At 47.6% G+C, this 20,077-nt stretch overlaps 1 protein-coding gene across 1 annotated transcript in view; it reads left to right on the top strand.

Annotated features, from left to right (window-relative positions):
* The window catches only part of agbl5 (AGBL carboxypeptidase 5), a 191,252-nt gene that overhangs the window by 11,686 nt on the left and 159,489 nt on the right, over positions 1 to 20,077 (top strand). The window contains 2 exon segments of the mRNA XM_072498931.1: positions 1,136 to 1,435; positions 10,320 to 10,491. Of these exon segments, the coding sequence (XP_072355032.1) occupies positions 1,215 to 1,435; positions 10,320 to 10,491 (393 nt within the window). The 5' untranslated portion in view covers positions 1,136 to 1,214.

Below are 20,077 nucleotides of genomic sequence, written 5' to 3'. Positions count from 1 at the left end.
ATTACTTCATTGTTTTTGTACTCTGTGCTTCTATTTATAAAGCAAAGGGTCAGCCTTCTGAACTTGCCCTGCCACCCTCAAAAAATTGTGTATGCCCTATGCCCACCCCAGGTTTCCCTGTTCTTGCACTCCCTTTTCAATTGTACCATTTAGTGTATATTCATTCTCTACATTTTTTCTTAAAAGAATCAATCAATTCAGATTTTTGTGTCAAATTACATCTACCAGTCTGCTGCCCATTTTCAGTCTATCCACTCGCTGTTTACAACATGTCTTTGTTACCTCTAAACTTGACTATGACCAATGCACCCCAGGCTGGCATTTCACCATCTACCCTCCTGTAAACTGAAGGTCATTCAAAATTCTGCTGTTCATGTCGTAACACATGGCCCCTTTCCACCATCATGTTTTCAGATTTCTGCCAGTGGTCTCCTGCTGTGAGTATATTTTATTGATGCCCTTTTTAGCACAGGGCTAAATCGCTGGCTTTGAGAGCAGACCAAGGCAGGCCAGCAGCACGGTTCGATTCCCGTAACAGCCTCCCCGAACAGGCGCCGGAATGTGGCGACTAGGGGCTTTTCACAGTAACTTCATTTGAAGCCTACTTGTGACAATAAGCGATTTTCATTTCATTTCATTTCATTTTTACCCCCTCGCTCCTCCACCACAACAGAATGTGCTCAGAGCTGTTGCTCGGAAATCAAAATGTTCTTATCAGGTGGTGAAAAATTGTGGAAGGTTCCTCAGGACATAGAATTGACTTGGTTGTGTATGCTGTGTTGGAGGAGAATTGAATAGCTTCTGTGAAAAGTGGCAGTGTGTATAAGGCCACTGCAGGTATGTCAATCCTTCTGAGTTCATTAAAAGTTGCACTATTTCTGAGCCTTGCTCATGATCTCACGCGGGGGCTTTCAAATCTCACAACCCTTTTTGATTTTTTTTAAAGAGATTGTCTTTTTATTTGAGGCAGTAGACTTGGCATTACTGTCACTGACTGGCATAGTGTGATATCCAAGGCAATCTAGGTGCTTAATTTTAGGTAACGTTTCTGTCACCTTTGCAATTCTATTCAACTAATAAGCATATAAATGCTTTTTGGAATTCTTGGGAATAACTGTTTTCTTTCCTTGTTCAGATCTTCCGGACATAACTGCTCTCTCGGTGGTGCGTAAAAGAATGAAATATGCCTTGAAACATTCTCTCTTGCCAGAAAAATGGAAATTCGATGTGGCGGCTTAGTTTTCAGTTCCAAGTTTGATTCTGGAAACATTGCTCAAGTTGAAAAAGTGGAGCATCCTGAAGGAGAAGTGGATTCAACTCCCACTGGCAGTACAAGCACAGGAAGTTTAGGGAATGTATTGACCACTCCAGATTGTGAGTTTAATGTGTGGACCAAACCGGACTGCGCTGATACGGAGTTCGAGAATGGTAATAGGTAATTCTACAAGTTTTTTCTGTGCTTGGGATAATTGGAAATTTTATTGCCAGGCTAAAACTGCATAGAGCCATACTCAATTTCTGTGTCATATCTTTTGCAATAAACTAGAAAACTGCATTATAACAAAATGGAACAGATAATACTAGCCATTACAGGTGGAATCACATTGTGGCACATGAATGGGGACATCTGTGGAGGAGATTTATTATAGTTTAATTGCTGATCTGAATTCTGTCAGTTTTGACCAACATCCACCAATAACATTTATTAAATGAATTACGTTGTAAATTGTACAAATTAATTATTTATAATTTCAGTTATTTGCACAGTAGGGGAAAACTATTGTAGCACTATTTACAATTTGAAATTCCTTTAAGGTTTTAGAAAACTTCATTAAGCTTCTTATTGCATACCCGTCATTGTCAAGTTCATTGCAAAAATGAATTACCTAGAAACTGTTAGTTGCAGGTTCTTCCATGCTAGTATAAATGATCAAAATGGAGAGTTTCAAAAGCACATGAAGATGGATACACATGATTTGCCAATAATATCATAACTTTGGCCTGTCAGTATTGTCACCTCCACTCCATAAACTCATTCAACCAGAGAACATTTATTTTTCTTCCTCGGGTGGAAAAATGCCCCCAAATTAGCTGTTATTTGTGAGATTTTAAAGTGACTTTTGAGCTTTACTTTTATGAGTTGGAAGGAATTGGACCTCGGGTTACTGGAGTTTGAATGAATGTATTTGGTGTACATCAGGCTTAAGTGGTGAATGAGATCTGGCTCAGGCCACATCAATGCATCTTTCAAGGGGCACTGTAGCAAGATTTCTGGTTGCCTTGCCAGGACACAGGACTGAGAAACCATGGCCCATAGGACAACTTAAGACTAAGGCGAATAATCATGGGTTTGAACTGGGGGGGGCTGGATAGTGTATGCAGGAGGTGGAAGGAAGTGGGGCTGGTCAAGGGAGGGATCTGTTTGGAGGAAGGGTTTGCCAGTCTGGAGGAGCTAAGAGAGAGGGTGGAGCTGCCAAGTGAGTTCAGGTATCTGCAGGTTAGGGACTTTACGCGAAAGATCTGGAGGGGGTACACCCTGCTGGAGCGACTGCTGCTTCTAGATTTGGAAGGGGAGGGAAGAATTGGGAATATATAAGTGGCTGGGGGAGCAGGGAGGCGAGCGAGTGGTGAAGATCAAGCAGAAATGGGAAGTGGAGTTGGGAGGGGAGATCAATTGGGGAGTATGGAGTGAGGCACTGTGTAGGATAAACGGGACCTCTTGTGCAAAGGTGAGCCTGATACAGTTTAAGATGGTGCATATGACTCGGACGAGAATGAATGGGTTCTTTCAGGGGTAGCAGATGAGTGTGAGAGGTGTGGGCGGGGGTCAGCGAATCATGCGCACAATTTTTGGGGTTGTGAAAAGTTGGGAAGATTCTGGGCGGGAGTGTTCGCGGTCTTCGCCAGGATAGTGGAGGAGGAGGTGGACTCGGGCTCAGTGGTGGTGATGTTTGGGGTTTCAGAGAAGCCAGAGTTCATGGAGAGGAGGAAGGCTGATATCCTGGCCTTCGCCTCTCTGGTTGCACGGTGGCGAATTTTGCTGGAGTGGTGGTCGTCATCGCCACCGGGGGTAGCGGCTTGGTTGGAAAGGTGGGGGATGTTTGTGACCGTGTTTGAGGGGCTGTCTGTTGCGGGGGAGAGGGGGGTGAAAAAGGGGAAAAATCTGCACAGACTGTATAGTTGATTGTTTGGAAGTATGAAACATCACAAAGTATCTCCAAGATATGCAGTGAGGTACTGTGTAGGATAAATGGGACCTCCTCTTGTGCAAGGATGTACCTGATAACAGTTTAAGATAGTGCATAGTGCATTCGTTGTAACCTGTTTTGATACATGTTTGTAATAAAATACATTAAAAAAAAAAAAAAAAAAAAAAAGACTTGGGTGAACAACATGATAGCAAACATTAGTCCATCTACACAAATTAAAAATTCACCTGGATATACTTTGTGATGTTTTTCGGATTTGGAGGTTATTTGACTCATTTGCAACACCAAGCAGTAATTAACTTAGCTTTTCTTCTAATCAAAGACTGTGAACGTTCAGTCCTTTTTCTGGAAGAAAATTGAGTAAGAGTTACACAGCTGGTCATATGAATATATCTTAGTTAACATTAATCCTTTATGCTTCTTATTATGATCCCAGACAAGACCCTAGGATATTCGACCTGAAGCCCAATATTTTTGTTTATTTGTAAGACAGTGTGGAAAGAATGATTGATTCACTCCAGCGTGATTGCATGACGAAATAGGGCTAACAGCACTTCTTTCGGGACTTGTGGGAGCATACCGGAGCACCCAGAGGAAACCCACGCAGACACAGGGAGAATGTGCAGACTCCACACAGACAGTGACCCAAGCCGGGAATTCAAACCTGGGACCCTGACGCTGTGAAGCAAAAGTGCAAACCACTGTGCCAAACGCTAGGGCGTCTGCCCCTCCCTCCGTAACGAGCTCTGACTGTTCCAACACCCCGAAGATTGGCACCAGCGGGAATAGCTCCACCCTCATTCCTGCAACCCTGGACATGGCTTTGAACAAGGTGGTCTAGTACCCAACAAGTTTGGGGCAGGCCCAGACATGTGGGTGTGCTTGGCCAGGCCTCCTTGGCACCGTTCACATTTGTCTTCCACCTCCGGGAAGAACCTGTTCATGGGTGTTCTGGTCAAGTGTGCCCTGTGCACTTAGCTGCATTGGGCTCAATCCTGAGCATGAAGAGATGCTTCGATCCAGAGTCCTTAGTGTGGCCACCATCACTGGGTTTCCAGAGTACATGGCTGGGGGAAATGGAAGTGGGACCATGACCAGTGCTTGGAGGGATGTCCCCATACAGGAGGTCTCTTCCATTTGTACTCAATCTGCCTCCGACTCGGAGGGGGACGACATTCGAAGATGAAACAGTTGGGGGCGTGCAGCATGGCGGCTCAATGGTAAGCACTGTTGACTCACAGCACCAGGGACCTGGGTTCAATTACGGCCCTGGGTCATTGCCTGTGTGGAGTTTGTATGTTCTCCTTGTGTTTGCGTGGATTTCCTCTGGGTGCTCTGGTTTCCTCCCACAGTCCAAAGATGTGCAGGTTACGTGGATTGGCCATGCTAAATTGCCCCTTAGTGTTCAGGGATGTGCAGGTTAGGTTATGGGGATAGAGCGAGGTGGACGTGGGTAGAGTGCACATTCACAGGGTTAGTGCAGACTCAATGGTCGAATGGCCTCCTTCTGCACTACAGGGATTCTAGGTCATCTGCATAGAGTGAGTCACTGTGCTCTGTGTTTCCCTTTTGGGTGCCTCTCCACTCCTTCGACCTGAGGGCAATAGACAGTGGCTCTATTGCCAGGGCAAATAGCAGTGGGGACAGTGGGCATTCCTGCCTCAATGCAGCCGGAAGTATTCAGAGTTTGTCCATATGCTCGCCATGGGAGCACTGTACAGTAGTTTCTCCCACGAGGTGAACCCTGGCCCAACCCAAACTGTTCTAGCACCTCCAGGAGGTACCTCCGTCTAGGGAGATGATCACCTCTGGTGTCTCCTCCCTGGGTGGGGTCATAACCACATTCAGCGGGCGCCTGATGTTTGCCATTAGCTGTCTGCCCTTGACAGAACCAGTCTCATCATCCGCAACTACCTCTGACACGCAACTCTCCAGTCGCCTCAATCAGGCCCTCGCCAGGACTTTAGTGTCAGTGTTCAGGAGTGAGCTGAGTCCTTGTCTTTTTTATGGATCAGTGCTATCGAGGCCTGTGCCAGCGTGGGTGGCAGCCCCTCTCGACCGCGAATCATTGAGCATCTCCCATAGGTGCGGCGTCAGTGCTGCTGTGAACGATTTGTAGAAGTCCACCTGGAATCCGACTGCATGGAATTGATGTTCTCCATGTCCTTCCCCAGTCCTCGCAGTGCTTCCAGTCCCTGTTACTTTTCCTTCCCCCACAATTGGCATGTCCAGCCCACCGAGAAACTTTCATTTTCGCGTCCCCTCAGGTGGCTCTTGAGGTGTACAGCTCCCAGTAGGTCGCAACGGCCTCGTTGATTTCATTTGTTGCTGTGACAAGCCTGCCATTCCCGTCCCTCACAGCACTATCTCCCTTGTGGCTGCCTGCTTTCTCAGCTGGTGAGCCAGTAGGCCACTGACATTATCTTCATGCTCACATAATAGGTCCCCCATGTCCTGCGGAGCTGGTTCAGAGCTTTTCCAGTGGAAAGCAGGTCAAATTCCATTTGTAGTTTTTCCTCAGTCGGGGCAGTGGAGTATCTACCATTGATCCCCTTCGAATATAGAGTTGATTTAGCAGCGCTTTCCTTTCTGTCCTTGAGAACTCTGAATGCTATTATTTCCCCTTATCATTGCCTTCAGTGCCTCCCAGAATGTGGAGGGTGAGACCTTCCCATTTTGGTTGCAGGATACATACCATTGATGGCTTGTGGCATTTTCTCTCAGAGCGCCTTCTCAGCAAAGAGAGCGGTGTCCAGCCTCCATGGGGGACCGGCTCATCTCCAACCTCGCATCCATGTAGTATGGCACATGGTCCTAGATTACTATTGTGGAGTATTCTGCCCCTACTGCCTCTGGAAGCACCGATTTACGAACTGCAAATATGTTTATTTAGGTGTGGACTTTCTGAATGTGGATGAAGAAGGAGAACTCTTCCCTCGGATCGTTGAACTTCCACAAGTCCATCCCCCGTCTGCTCCATAAAGGTGTTCAATTCCTTTGCCATTCCTGATTTTCATTACCCCCCCCCATGATGAATTGGTGGGAGTCAAGGTCTGGAACCTCTGCTATTTTTTTTAATGACGTCGGCGTTGTTTCATCCAGGGGCATATAGATTTACAAGCACCACCGTTATCCGTTCCAAGATATCACTAACCATCACATATCGTCTCCCTGGGTTCATCACCGTGCCTTTTCAAAAATGGGACCTGACAAGGTAGCTGAACTTGTTACCCTTGTTTAGTACTTTGTTTGTAATCAAGTGTACCTGGGCTCCTTTAACTAATACATGGGGTTTAATAAGTTATGAAGTTCGATTGTCCAATTGAGGCCCACCTTTCCATTTGTCCTAATTTTCTTCAAATTTCCAAATTAACATTATCATCATGACTTACCAGAACTGAAATATTGAGATATGGCATCTTTGTTGAAATTGAAGTTTGTGGAACTCAACTCAGTGGAGCAGCTATCTAGCCTGGTTCTAAATTCAATGACATTTTGAGCAAGCTGTCGTTGAATAGTAAGACAAGTGGTGGGCTGGTTTAGCACACTGGGCTAAATCGCTGGCTTTTAAAATAGACGCAGGCCAGCAGCACGGTTCAATTCCCGTACCAGCCTCCCCGAACAGGCGTCGGAATGTGGCGACTAGGGGCTTTTCACAGTAACTTCATTTGAAGCATACTTGTGACAATAAGCGATTTTCATTTCATTTCATTCAATGTTGTTGCCTCTGAGTTGGAAGTTTGTGAGTCGTAGCACGCATTCAAACTTTCAGTACACTATTGAGGGCACTAGCCTAGGGGCACTGTTGACGACGTCTCTGCCGTTCCCGCCGGCGAGATACTGCACAAGCAGTGGTGGCCCCCTGCATCCCCCCTGAGGATATGGTGACGGTGGCGGCAGCACCTGGGGTTGGAGGGTGCCTTGGTTTGGGCACTGATTTGTGGAAACCACAAGTTCGCCTGGAGATTGAAGCTGTTTATTGACTTCTTCATGGATAGTTAAGACGTCAGCAGTGGGGCGGGTGGCGGGGACGGGTTGGAGGTGTGGTGGGGTGTTATTTATTGGCAATGATTCCCTATTTGTTCTCTTTCATGGTTTTGGATTGTGTTTTATGTATATATTTATAAATACTTTAATAAAAATATTTAAAAAAAAGAACAATTGAGTATAAGAAAATTCTATCTTTGTACAAGATCTTGATCAGACCTCACTTGGAATAATGTGTCCAATTTTGAATATCTCAGGGATATTGAGGCTTTGGAAAGAGTACATTGGAGCGCCATGGGACTTAATTCCTAGTATAAACAAATGGTAATCAGGGTAGGCTAAAAGAGGTGGGACTCTACACGATGGAGAAGTGTAGGTTTATTCTTATTTTTTTATTTAAAAAAAATAAAAAATTTAGTGTACCCAATTCAGTTTTTCCAATTAAGGGGCAATTTAGTGTGACCAATCCACCTAGCCTGCGCATCTTTGGGTTGTGGGGGCAAAACCCACACAAACATTGGGAGAATGTGCAAACTCCACATGGACAGTGACCCAGAGCCGGGATCGAACCCGGGACCTCAGCGCCGTGAGGCAGCAGGGCTAACCCAGTGCGCCAGTGTGCTGACCTGAAATGCAGGTTTATAAATCTTTTGGAGATATAAGATCCAAAAGAGGGAATAGATTCAACTTGATAGTTTGCTCCAATTAAATAGATTAGCGAGCATCAGGAGTCATAATGTTAGAGGCCACATCTATTTAAATGCCAGGAAATTCCCAGAAAATAGTGAATTACTGGTTTGTGTAATGAAAACTGATTTGCTGAATTCCCCTAAGCAAGAGCTGGACCCGTTTTTAGCTGTGACAGCGAGCACTTCATCCAAAAAGTACGGAATTCAGGACCAGAGTCATTTCTTGGAGTAGTTTTGATCACCTAGATAGATTAGACAGGAACTTTCAGATTTCATTCCCCAAAGTAGCTGGGCTTTTGGGCACGATTCAACAGAAACATTTCTAAGTTTATTTGTGGTCGGTTTTTCAGAGAGTTTCCTGCCAGCTTTGCCGGTGTGTTCTCCACCACTATCCAATGACATTTGGTCACTTTTTTGGGCCTTGGGGAGTTTCTCACCGGTACAGCCCACAATTAGAATTCAGCACTGAGGAGCTGAACTCTGAGAAAAGGCCGCCATTTTGAAAGGGTGCCTGATCTTAAAGTGAGTTTGTGGGTCCCCCCCACACTCCCTATCCATGGGAAGTATTACCCCCCCCCCCCCCCCGAAGTAAGGACACTATGCAGTCCCTGGGGATCTCCCCTCTTCCAGGACCCCCACACATTCTCTCTCCCCCCCCCCCCCCAAAACCTCCCAGGTGCCCCTATGTACCTGCCCTGCACCCCCCTGCACCCTTCATACACTCCTCCACTCTCCTTTCATGGGCATGGCCCCCCTCAGCCCATGAGGCTTGACAGTGCCACCATGGCACTTTGGCACCATTGCACTGCCACCTGGGCAGTGCTCCTGCGAGCTGCCAAGGTGCCCGCGTTCAAGGGGGAGGACCACACCCCTAATCCCTGATCATCCAGGGATCTCCGGTAGCCCGGAAGACTCCCTGGGTGTCGTTCCGCCTGGTCCACTTGTGTGTGGACCAATGCTGAACGGCACCCGGCTGTGGCCTCACTGGGGAGGCTGGCAAAGGGGCTGGTTTAGCACAGCGGGCTAATCAGCTGACTTGTAATGCAGAACAAGGCGAGCAACGCGGGTTCAATTCCCGTACTGGCCTCCCCGAACAGGCGCCGGAATGTGGCGACTAGGGGCTTTTCACAGTAATTTCATTGAAGCCTACTTGTGACAATAAGCGACTTATTATTAGATTCCGGATAAATTCGCTGAAGTTGATTTCAACGCGAGCCATTTGGTCTCGCCCATTTTGGGTGGGATTCTGATTCCGACGCTTTGTGGGACTTGGGCAGATCCCGCGAGTCATGAAGGCTGCCAGGAAACACGTGTTAGGCATCTCCCAGCCTTAACCGGATGCACTGCGCTCAAGCGAGAGTGCAACTCGGCCGTTAGATCATGCCCTTTATCCTTTTTTCGCCTCTCCCAGTAGATCACAGGGTTTTGGGTAGGATGGAAAGTATTGCACAGGCTGGTTTTGGACAGAGGGTTTTTATCTCTCTATTCTTTGTATGCAAGTACTTTTCTGTGTCAAGAGGATGTGAAAGAAGCTATATAAATACAAGTCTTTTTTTCTAATTGGATTGGAAAGGAATTCTGTCTCTTTTGTGCTTGTATAACTGTAAACTTTGCTTACTTTCTGTAAATGACAATACAAGGATACAGGAGAGCGGTTACAATGATTGAGGGAATGGGGAGGTTGGATTGTGAGGAAGGATTATGCAAATTGGACAGATTGTAACTGGAAATGTTTGATAGGCAATAGGCTGATTTTAGGCTTATGAAAAGTCTAGGGGAACTAGGACTATGATTAGCTATTTCAGTTTGTCCAGAACAATACAATACAACCAAGGACACAGACTGCATTTGAAGACGATAAATTCAACATTAAACTATAAAGACATTAATTCAGTGAGCAAGGGACAAACAGTGGAACAGGCTCTCTGAGAAAGTGGAAGGAGTCGGTATTGGTTTGTTCAGACGTAAGTTAGCTAGATTTATTTTGGAAAATAACGCTCGTTATATAAATTCACAATATCCAGACAAGACACATATGATGCAATGTATACTTGGAACGAACAGGTGACTTTGGATTGATGGCTGCCAAAGCTTTCTGCGACTTGGAATTTTCACGTCATGCTTGCTTGCCTTGATTATTCAGCAACTTCATTATTGTAATATATGACTCAAGCTGACAGAAGACAAACACATGGAATGTGGCCCTTTTGTCCCGCAATGCTAATGTCCTGAAGAAAAACAAAGTAAAACTTAGTTATATTCAGGGATATTTCTTCCAACATTCATTGATTGGGGCTAATTAACTCAATGAAAAGAAATGGTAAGCATAAAAGGTATTTTGCTGGGAATTTTTTTGGATTAATTTGTACTTGTGTTTTGATTCATGAATTCATGCTACGTATTGACTCATTTATTTTGTCTTGTTTACCTTCAGGTCCTGGTTTTATTTCAGTGTGAAGGGAGGAATTCCGAGTAAAGTTATTAAAATCAATATTATGAATATGAATAAGCAAAGTAAACTGTACTCTCAGGGAATGGCACCATTAGTTAGGACTCTACCTGGAAAGCCACGCTGGGAACGTGTACGAGAGAGACCAACATTTGAGGTATAGACATTCTGAATTAGAGATTTGGTACAGATTTGTTTACATACCATCGATCGCGGCTTATAAATTCACCTTTTTAAGTTTTGAAAAATCCTTCCAAAAACGGGTAGACTTATATACTGAGTATAGAATGTGAGTCGCCAGTGTTGGTGTAGGTTGTTGCCATTTTTAAAAATAAATTTGGAGTACCCAATTCTTTTTTCCCAATTAAAGGGCAATTTAGTGTGGCCAATTCACCTACCCTGTACATCGTTTGGTTCGTGGGGGTGAGACTCACGCAGACGGGGAGAATGTGCAAACTCCACACGAACAATGATCCGGGGCTAGGATCGAACCAGAATCCTCAGCGCAGTGAGCCATCAGTGCTAACCACTGTGCCACAATGCCGTCATCATAAAATTTACAGTGCAGAAGGAGGCCATTCGGCCCATCGAGTCCGCACCGGCTCTTAGAAAGAGCACCCCATCCCCACAACCCAGCAACCCCACCCAACACTAAGGGCAATTTTGGACACTAAGGGCAATTTAGCATGGCCAATCCACCTAACCTGCACATCTTTGGACTGTGGGAGGAAACCGGAGCACCCGGAGGAAACCCATGCACACACTGGGAGAACGTGCAGACTCCGCACAGACAGTGACCCGAGCCGGGAATAGAACCTGGGACCCTGGAGCTGTGAAGCAATTGTGCTAACCACCATGCTACCGTGCTGCCCTTGGTTTCTTGACATTTTGAAATGTAAAAACATTTCTGTTCATCTACTATCGTGTGCAGTTTACTCTCTGTGGTTGTCTTAAACTCCCACGCATCTACTTGACAACACGGTTTGTATCGCCTGCTTTATCCCATATGCTGACTTAAGGCAAGCAGAACCCTGAGCATGTATTTCTTAGATGAAAAATAGAGGCCAAATCCAAATACATGTAGAGCCCCAAAATACATATGTTCGCTGAAAAGTGAGGGAATGGACTTAAATGCCAAGTATAGGCCTAAATATGCAATTTGGTGTCTAAAAACAGGGGTTGTCTTGTATACCATGATATATGGTAATTAGTATTGCACTAGTGTGATCAATTTTAAACTGGTGAATTCTTTGTAATTTCTCTGTACAATTGCATCAATTTAACAGAATTATTTGTGCAGTAACCATAGTTAAGTGGCACATGCATGTGAAAAAGCACCATAAATGCAGTTAGTAAGTGTGCATTTAAATTGTTGAGTACTTAATTTGTGCTCTTGAATGCAGACAGCAGGAAAAGTTCAGTAACAATTCCAGAAAATGTCATACTTACCACAGTTGTGTTTAATTGAAATGTGCTAGACAGTTTTTCATGTCGAAATGGTTTGGGTAGAGATGATAAATGAAGCAATAAGTCAATTGTGGGGGTCATGTACAGGTCCTCGAACAGTAACCACATGGTAGGGTGGAGCATAAAGGAAAAAGTAACTGGAGCTTGATCGAATGGACGGCGATAATTGTGGGAGATTCTAATTTACATACAGACTGGAAAAGTGTGTTGAGCAAAGATAGGAGTTCATTGAATGTTTTCTGGGAATAGTTTCTTTCCATTTTCTGGAGCCAACCAGGGAGCAGGCTAAATTAGACCTATTATGCAACGAGATGGGAGTAATTAATAATCTCTGTGAAAGCGGCCCTAAGTAGCAGCGACTATAATGTTGTTGAATTTTATATTCAAGGACTTCCGGTGGCAGCTATGAGGGAGTAGGTCGCATACTTGGTGGCTCCCGCTCTTGCCGGGCTTTTGGACCTTTTTCCCTGACATTTTCGTGGTTTGGAGTCTTGATTTGGAAAATGCGGACATTTAAGTACTGGATCCACACTGGTGCATAGAACGGAGAACCCCAAGGGAAGAAACAGAAAGATAAGCAAGGGCTGGATAGAAGTGGCTGCTGAAGTTAACATGGCCGAGGTTCGGACCCCTGCTGCGACGGCCCAGCCATCGATGGAGGAGCTGATGCAGGTCATTCAAGAGGGCTTCGCCAGACAGAACTGAGATTGTCTCGACCCAATAAAGGAGTTGATTGATTGGATGGGACGGAGGCTGGATGCCCAGGATCGGACAATCCAGAAGTTGGAGAAAGCTCTGGCAGACCAGGAGGAGCACCAAACGGTGGTCGAGCTGGAGGTGGGGATACTGAAGGATCAGCAGAAGAGGCTGTTAGAAAAAGTGGAAGAGCTGGAGAGCGCGCCAACAGAATTTGAGAATTGTCGGTCTCCCTGAGGGGGCTGTGCTGGCGCATTTGTGGTAAATATGTTTCATAAGCTTCTGGGGAGGGGGCTTTTCCCCGACCGTTGGAGGTGTACAGGCCGATGGCAAGGAAGCCCCGGCTAGGGGATCCCCCGAGGGCATGGGACAATAGTATACTGCATGTCTATCAGGACATGAGTGTGGAGGTGGCCAGGAGGAGGGCAGGCGTCAGGCAGGTGAAGGAGATCATGTTTAAGAGGAAAGTGAAATTTGGGCTCCTCTACCCGGCACGACTCTGGGTCACCCATGAGGATCAGCACCACTACTTTGAATCGCCCGAAGAGGCAATGGACTTTGCCAAGAAGGAGGGTCTGGCGCAGAACTGAGGACTTTTTCTGACTTAAGCGGCAGCGTCTTTCTCTTTTTTTTCTTTTTTGAACGATGTATATATGGTTTGATTGTTGTCCTTTCTTTTTTGTTTGTCTTTGAAGTTTGGATGAAGACATGGGAGTAAAAATTGCCCGCAGTGGCGATTAGATGTGGACCTGTTGGCGGATGAGGCGGTGTGCGAGAGAGTAAGAAAGTGTGTTGGACTACGTCAATGACACGGGGGAAGTCTCGGCAGCGGTGGTCTGGGAGGCGCTGAAGGCAGTGGTGAGAGGGGAGCTGATTTCAATCCAAGCTCATAGAGACAGGACGGATAGGGCAGAGACGGACCGACTGATCAAGGAGATCCTACGGATAGATAGGAGGTATGCGGTGACCCCAGCGGTGGAACTGTTAAGGGAGCGTCGGAGGCGGCAGGCGGAGTTTGGGGTACTGTCTACGGGCAAGGCGGTGGAGCAGCTTAGAAAGGCGAGGGGGGACGCTGTATGAATATGGGGAGAAGGCCAGCAGAATGCTGGCTCAGCAGTTGAGGAAGAGGGAGGTGGCCAGGGCATTTGATAAGGTGGTCGACAGGGATGGGAACCTGGTAGGGGATTCGGCTGGGCTAAGTAGGGCATTCAGTGATTTTTATAGCGCACTTTACCGCTCAGAGCCCCCCTCTGGGCCCGAGGAGATGAAACGCTTTTTGGAAGGGCTGACTTTCCCAAGGGTGGGTAGGGAGCTGGTGGGTGAGTTGGGGGCTCCGATTAGGGCCGAAGAAATTTCTGAGGGCTTGAAGGTAATGCAGTCGGGCAAAGCTCCGGGCCGGATGGGTTCCCGGTAGAGTTTTATAAGAAATTTTCAGGGATATTAGAGCCGTTGCTGGTTAAGGTTTTTAACGAGGCGAGGGATAGAGGGGTGCTGCCCACGACAATGTCACAGGCCACCATTTTGTTAATATTGAAGCGGGACTAAAACCCGGAGCTGTGTGGGTCCTATAGGCCGATCTCGTTGCTCAATGTGGACACTAAGCTGCTGGCCAAAGTGTTGGCCTCCAGGACTGAAGATTGTATGCCGGAGGTGATTATGGAGGACCAAACCGGATTTGTCAAGGGTAGGCAGTTGGCCAATATTAGAAGGTTTCTTAACGTGATTATGATGCCCCTGGAGGGTAGGGAAGTAGAGGTAGTTGTGGCTACAGATGCAGAGAAGGCATTTGACCGGGTAGAGTGGGAGGTGTTGGGACGCTTTGGGTTTGGTAGGGGCTTTATCGACTGGGTCAGGATGCCGTACCAGGCTTCAGAAGCTAATGTAAGGACAAACCAGATGACCTTGGACTATTTTAGGCTGTACCGGGGGACAAGACAGTGGCGTCCCCTCTCCCCGCTGCTGTTTGCGTTAGTCATAGAGCCGCTGGCAATTGCTCTGAGAGCTTCTAGGGCCTGGAAAGGGCTGGTTCGGGGAGGGGGGCTGGAGCACAGGGTATCGCTGTATGCGGAGGATGATTTACTCCTACATGTGGTGGATCCAGGGGCACGGATGAGGGAAATTATGACGATTCTGGGGGAATGTGGCCGGTTTTCAGGATACAAATTGATTATGACGAAGAGTGAGATGTATGTCGTCCAGGCAAGAGGCCAGGAGGGTCGGTTGGGGGAGCTACCATTCAGGTTAGTGAGGGACAGCTTTAGATAGCTGGGGATACAAGTGGTGTGCGACTGGGGCCGGTTACACAAGTTGAACATGTCCCGGCTGGTTGAGCAGATATGGGCCGTGTTTTGGAGATGGGATGGGCTCCCGCTATCACTGGCGGGGAGGGTGCAGACGGTTAAGATGACGATATTGCCGAGATTTTTATTTGTGTTCCAATGCCTCCCGATTTTCATCCTCTTTTTTTTTTAAAAAGAGGATCAGCAAAATCATTTTGGGCTTTGTTTGGGCGGGTAAGTCCCCACGGATGAAAAAGGTGATGCTCGAGAGGAATCGGGGGGGAAGGGGGGAGCTTGCCCTGCCAAAGTTTAGTAATTATTACTGGGTGGCCAATATTGTGATGATAAGGAAGTGGGTGGTGGGGGCGGCTTGGGAGCGGATGGAAGCGGTCTCATGCAGGGGCACCAGCTTAGGGCCGCTGATAACGGCACCATTGTTGTTCCCGCCGGCGAGATATTCCACCAGCCCCGTGGTGGTGGCGGCCCAGAGGATCTGGGGTCAATGGAGGAGATTTGTTGGTGCAGTGAGGGCATCGGTTTGGTCCCCAATGTGCAACAATCATCGGTTCACTCCGGGGAGCTTAGATGGGGGATTTCGGGTATGGCAAAGGGCGGGGGTTGAGAAGATGGCGGACCTGTTTCTAGAGGGGAACTTTCCTAGCTTAAGGGCGCTGGAGGAGAAGTTCGGGCTGACGGCAGGGAATGATTTCAGATGTCTACAGATGCGGGACTTTCTGCGCAGGCAGGTACCATCCTTTACACTCCTGCCACGAAGAGGGATTCAAGATAGGGTAGTGTCTAGGGGATGGGTGGGGGAGGGGAGCATTTCGGACATCTACAAAGAATTAATGGGGATGGAGGGGACGCACACAGAGGAGCTGAAGCGTAAGTGGGAGGAGGAACTGGGGGGTGAGATGGAGGACGGCCTATGGGCGGAGGCGCTGAGCAGGGTCAACGTTACCGCTGCATGCGCAAGGCTCAGCTTGATCCAGTTTAAGGTGGTGCACCGGGAGCACATGACAGCGACCCAGATGAGTAGATTTTTTGGGGTAGAAGAGAAATGTGTGCGGGTGGACCAGCGAACCATGTCCATATGTTCTGGGCGTGCCCAAAACGTAGGGGATATTGGAAGGGGTTCGCGGATGTCATGTCCAGGGTATTGAAGACCAGGGTGGAAATGAGTCCAGGGGTAGCGATCTTTGGAGTGTTAGAGGACCTGGATATTCAGGAGGAGGGAGAGGCAGGTGTTCTGGCCTTTTCCTCCTTGATAGCCTGGCAAAGGATACTACTGGCTTGGAGGGAGTCTAGGCCTCCGAAGTCAGAGGCCTGGTTAACCGACATGGCGAGCTTTCTCAGCCTGGAAAATATCAAGTTTGCCTTGAGAAGGGTCAGTGTCAGGGTTTGTCCGGAGGTTGCAACCATTCATTGACTTCTTCGTGGGGAATTAATCGTGGGGGGTGGGGGAGGAAGGGGAAGGGAGAGGGGGAGGAGGGAGGGGGGGGGGGCTAGGGGTAGTATAGAATGGAGGGTTAAATAGGCGGGCCTTGGAGGGACGGATGTCGCTGGCTGTTTTTTTTGATTACTGTTCTTTGTACTCTATTGTTTTTTGTACTGTGGTTGTTTGTTATGCCAAAAATACCTCATTAAAAATTGTTTGTTGAAGAATTTTATATTCGGAGCAGTGGAGGCGGCATAGGGGGGAAGTTAGGGCCTCGGCGTGGACCCCATTACGGAGGAACCACCGGTTTGCCCCAGAAGAACAGGTGGAGGGTTTTCGGGGTGGCACAGGGCAGGCATACGAAAGTTGGGGGACCTGTTTGTGGACGGGAAGTTCGCGAGCTTGGGTGAGCTGGAGGAGAAGTACGGGCTCCCCCCCGGGGAACACCTTCAGGTACTTGCAGGTAAGGGCGTTTGCCAGACGGCAGGTGGTGGAATTCCCACGGCTACTGCCACACACAGTACAGGACAGGGTGCTCTCGGGGCGGGGGGGGTGGGGGGTGGGAGGGAGTGGGGAAGATCTCGGAAACTTACCAGGTGATGCAGGAGGAGGAGGCCTCGGTGGTGGAGTTGAAAGGTAAATGGGAGGAGGAGTTGGGAGAGGAGATCGAAGAGGGGACGTGGGCAGATGCCCTAGGGAGGGTGAACTCTTCCTCTTCATGCGCGAGGCTCAGCCTCATACAGTTTAAGGTGCTGCACAGGGCACACATGACCGGGACAAGGATGAGCAGGTTCTTTGGGGGTGAGGACAGGTGTGTTAGGTGCTCAGGGAGCCCAGCAAATCACACCCATATGTTCTGGGCATGCCCAGCGCTGGAGGAATTTTGGAAGGGCGTAGCGAGGACGGTGTCGACAGTGGTAGGATCCAGGGTCAAACCGGGCTGGGGGCTCGCAATATTTGGGGTGGCAGAGGAGGCGAAAGAGGCCGGAATTCTGGCCTTTGCGTCCCTGGTAGCCCGGCGAAGGATTCTCCTTCAGTGGAAAGATACGAGGCCCCCAAGCGTGGAATCCTGGATCAGCGATATGGCAGGGTTCATTAAATTGGAGAGGGTGAAATTCGCCTTGAGAGTGTCGGTGCAAGGGTTCTTTAGGCGGTGGCAACCGTTCTTAGACTTTCTGGCAGAACGCTAGACATTGGTCAATGGCAGTAGCAGCTCGGGTGGGGGGGTTTACTTTATTTTTGTTTATGTTATTTACACTGGAAGGGTCTGAGGGGGTGTATACACCTGTTGTATACCTGGAAGATACCAGGGGCATAGCACGGTGGCTCAGTGAGTAGCACTGCTGCCTCACTGCGCCGACGTCCCAGGTTCAATCCCGGCTCTGGGTCACTGTCCGTGTGGAGTTTGCACATTCTCCCCGTGTTTGCGTGGGTTTCGCCCCCACAACCCAAAGATGTTCAGGGTAGGTGGATTGGTCACACTAAATTGCCCCTTAATTGGAAAAAATGAATTGGGTACACTAAATGTATTTTTTGGGGGCAGCACGGTAGCCTTGTGGATAGCACAATTGCTTCACAGCTCCAGGGTCCCAGGTTTGATTCCCGGCTTGGGTCACTGTCTGTGCGGAGTCTGCACGTTCTCCCCGTGTGTGCGTGGGTTTCCTCCGGGTGCTCCGGTTTCCTCCCACAGTCCAAAGATGTGCAGGTTAGGTGGATTGGCCGTGATAAATTGCCCTTAGTGTCCAAAATTGCCCTTGGTGTTGGGTGGGGTTACTGGGTTATGGGGATAGGGTGGCGGTGTTGACCTTGGGTAGGGTGCTCTTTCCAAGAGCCGGTGCAGACTCGATGGGCCGAATGGCCTCCTGCTGCACTGTAAATTCTATGATTCTATGTTGTCTTAAGTCGGGGTGTTAATGTTAATTTATTATTCAGGTACGGGGGGAGGGGTTTGGGGGGTTGCTTTTTTAGATTGTGTTTTGTACTTAACCCTGTTGGGTTCTTTTTTCTTTCACATTTTGTTATTGATATTTTATGAAAACCTTTAATAAAAATTATTTAAAAAAAAAAAAAAGAATTTTATATTCAATTTTAGGCAGAAAGGAGACTGTTTTTAATCTTAAAATAGTGGCGATTATGAGGACATAAAAAAGCTCAGCTGGCTAAAGTGAATTGGCAAATTGGGTTATGGGATAGGTCAGTAGAGATGCAGAGGCAAGCATTTAAGGGGATATTTCAGAATACACAGAATAGATGCATTCCAGCAAACAAGAAATGTTCCAAGGAATGGACCCACCATCTGTGGTTATAAAGGTTAAAGATAGTATCAAACCTAAAGAAAAAGCATATAATTGTGCAAAGACAGGTCAAAAGGTTGGAGAGAATATAAGGAACAGCAAATGATAACTATGATAGTAATAAGGAGGGTAAAATTCTAGTCTGAGAAAAAGCTAGCTAGAAATCTAGAAACATTGATTTTATTAATGTTAAAAAGAAAAGAGTTAATAAGGTGAGCGCTGATCCTATAGAAAGTTAGTGTAGAGAATTGATAATGGAAGACAACAAGATGACTGATGAATGAAACAGGTATTTTGCGTCCATCTTCACTATAGAGGATAGAAGTAATATCCCAGGAAATGGAAGAGAGAGATGAACTTGGGGAAAATTGCAGTCACCAGCGAGTGGCACTGAGTAAATTGTTGCAGCTGTGGGTGATAAGAGCTCTGATCCTGATGGACTTCATCCAAGGGTCTTAAAATAAGTGTCTAATGAGATAATTGATGCAGTGGTTTAAATTTTCCAAAACTCTCCAGATTCGGGAAGATTCCATTAGATTGGAAGGTAGCAAATGTGGCTCTATTATTCAAAAAGTAAGAAACTACAGCCCAGTTATCCTATCATTTGTCATGGGGAAAATATTAGAAGCTATCTTTGAAAATATTTTATTAAGGCATTTATATAAACAAAGAAAAATACACAAATGAGAGCAGAAACAAACTTGTACTGTATAATAAATAAACAGCACCCACCCTCTGCCCTTCCCCTCCTCCCATCCTGCCTTCCCCATTTTAACCCCCTTATTCCCCCCCCCCCCCCCCACTTCCCCTCTGCTGACCACCTCTGGGCTATCAGGCTACCTGGGTCTTCCGACACCCCAAATATCATTTGTTACCTGTGGGCTCGGAACCACCTTTACCCCCAACACCTCTGGCATTGCGTCCACAAATCCCTGCCAGAACCCCTTCAGTTTTGGGCACGCCCAAAACATGTGGAGATGGTTCACAGGCCTCCCCATATACTGCCCACACTTATCCTCTACCCCTCAAAGAACCTACTCATCCTTGCCACCTTCATATGTGTCCCGTGAACTACTTGAAACTAAATAAGTCTGCGCCTGGCACACAACAAGGACGTATTCACTGTCCGCAGGGCCTTTTCCCACGTCCCTCCCCCTGCCCCAAGCTGCTCCTCCCATTTCCGCTTAACATCACCTATCAGGGCTCCCTCTCCTTATAAACCTCGGACACCTTCCCCTCCCCTACCCACTTCCTCGACAGCACCTTATCCTATAGCCCTGGATGTGGCAACCTGGGAAAAGATGGCATCTGCCTCCTCACAATGTCCCGGACGCGCAAGTATCGAAACCCATTCCCGCTGGGCAGCTTGCATTTCTCCTCGAGGTTCTCTCAGCTCACAAAGCTGCCGCCACCCCCGAAACCTCGTGTTCAACCCCCCCGGTACAAGCCTATGGTTGTCACAAATTGGTGCCCACACCGAGGCACCTCCACTGCCCCCATACTTTCAAGGCCACACCACCACTGGGCTCACGGAGTACCTGACCATGCAAGAATGACAGAGGCGCTGTC

The sequence above is a fragment of the Scyliorhinus torazame genome, chromosome 4 (assembly GCF_047496885.1).
Source record: "Scyliorhinus torazame isolate Kashiwa2021f chromosome 4, sScyTor2.1, whole genome shotgun sequence".
Classification (NCBI taxonomy): Eukaryota; Metazoa; Chordata; class Chondrichthyes; order Carcharhiniformes; family Scyliorhinidae; genus Scyliorhinus; species Scyliorhinus torazame.
Note: the sequence above shows the minus strand (reverse complement) of the source record. Positions and strands in the feature narration are given on the sequence as shown.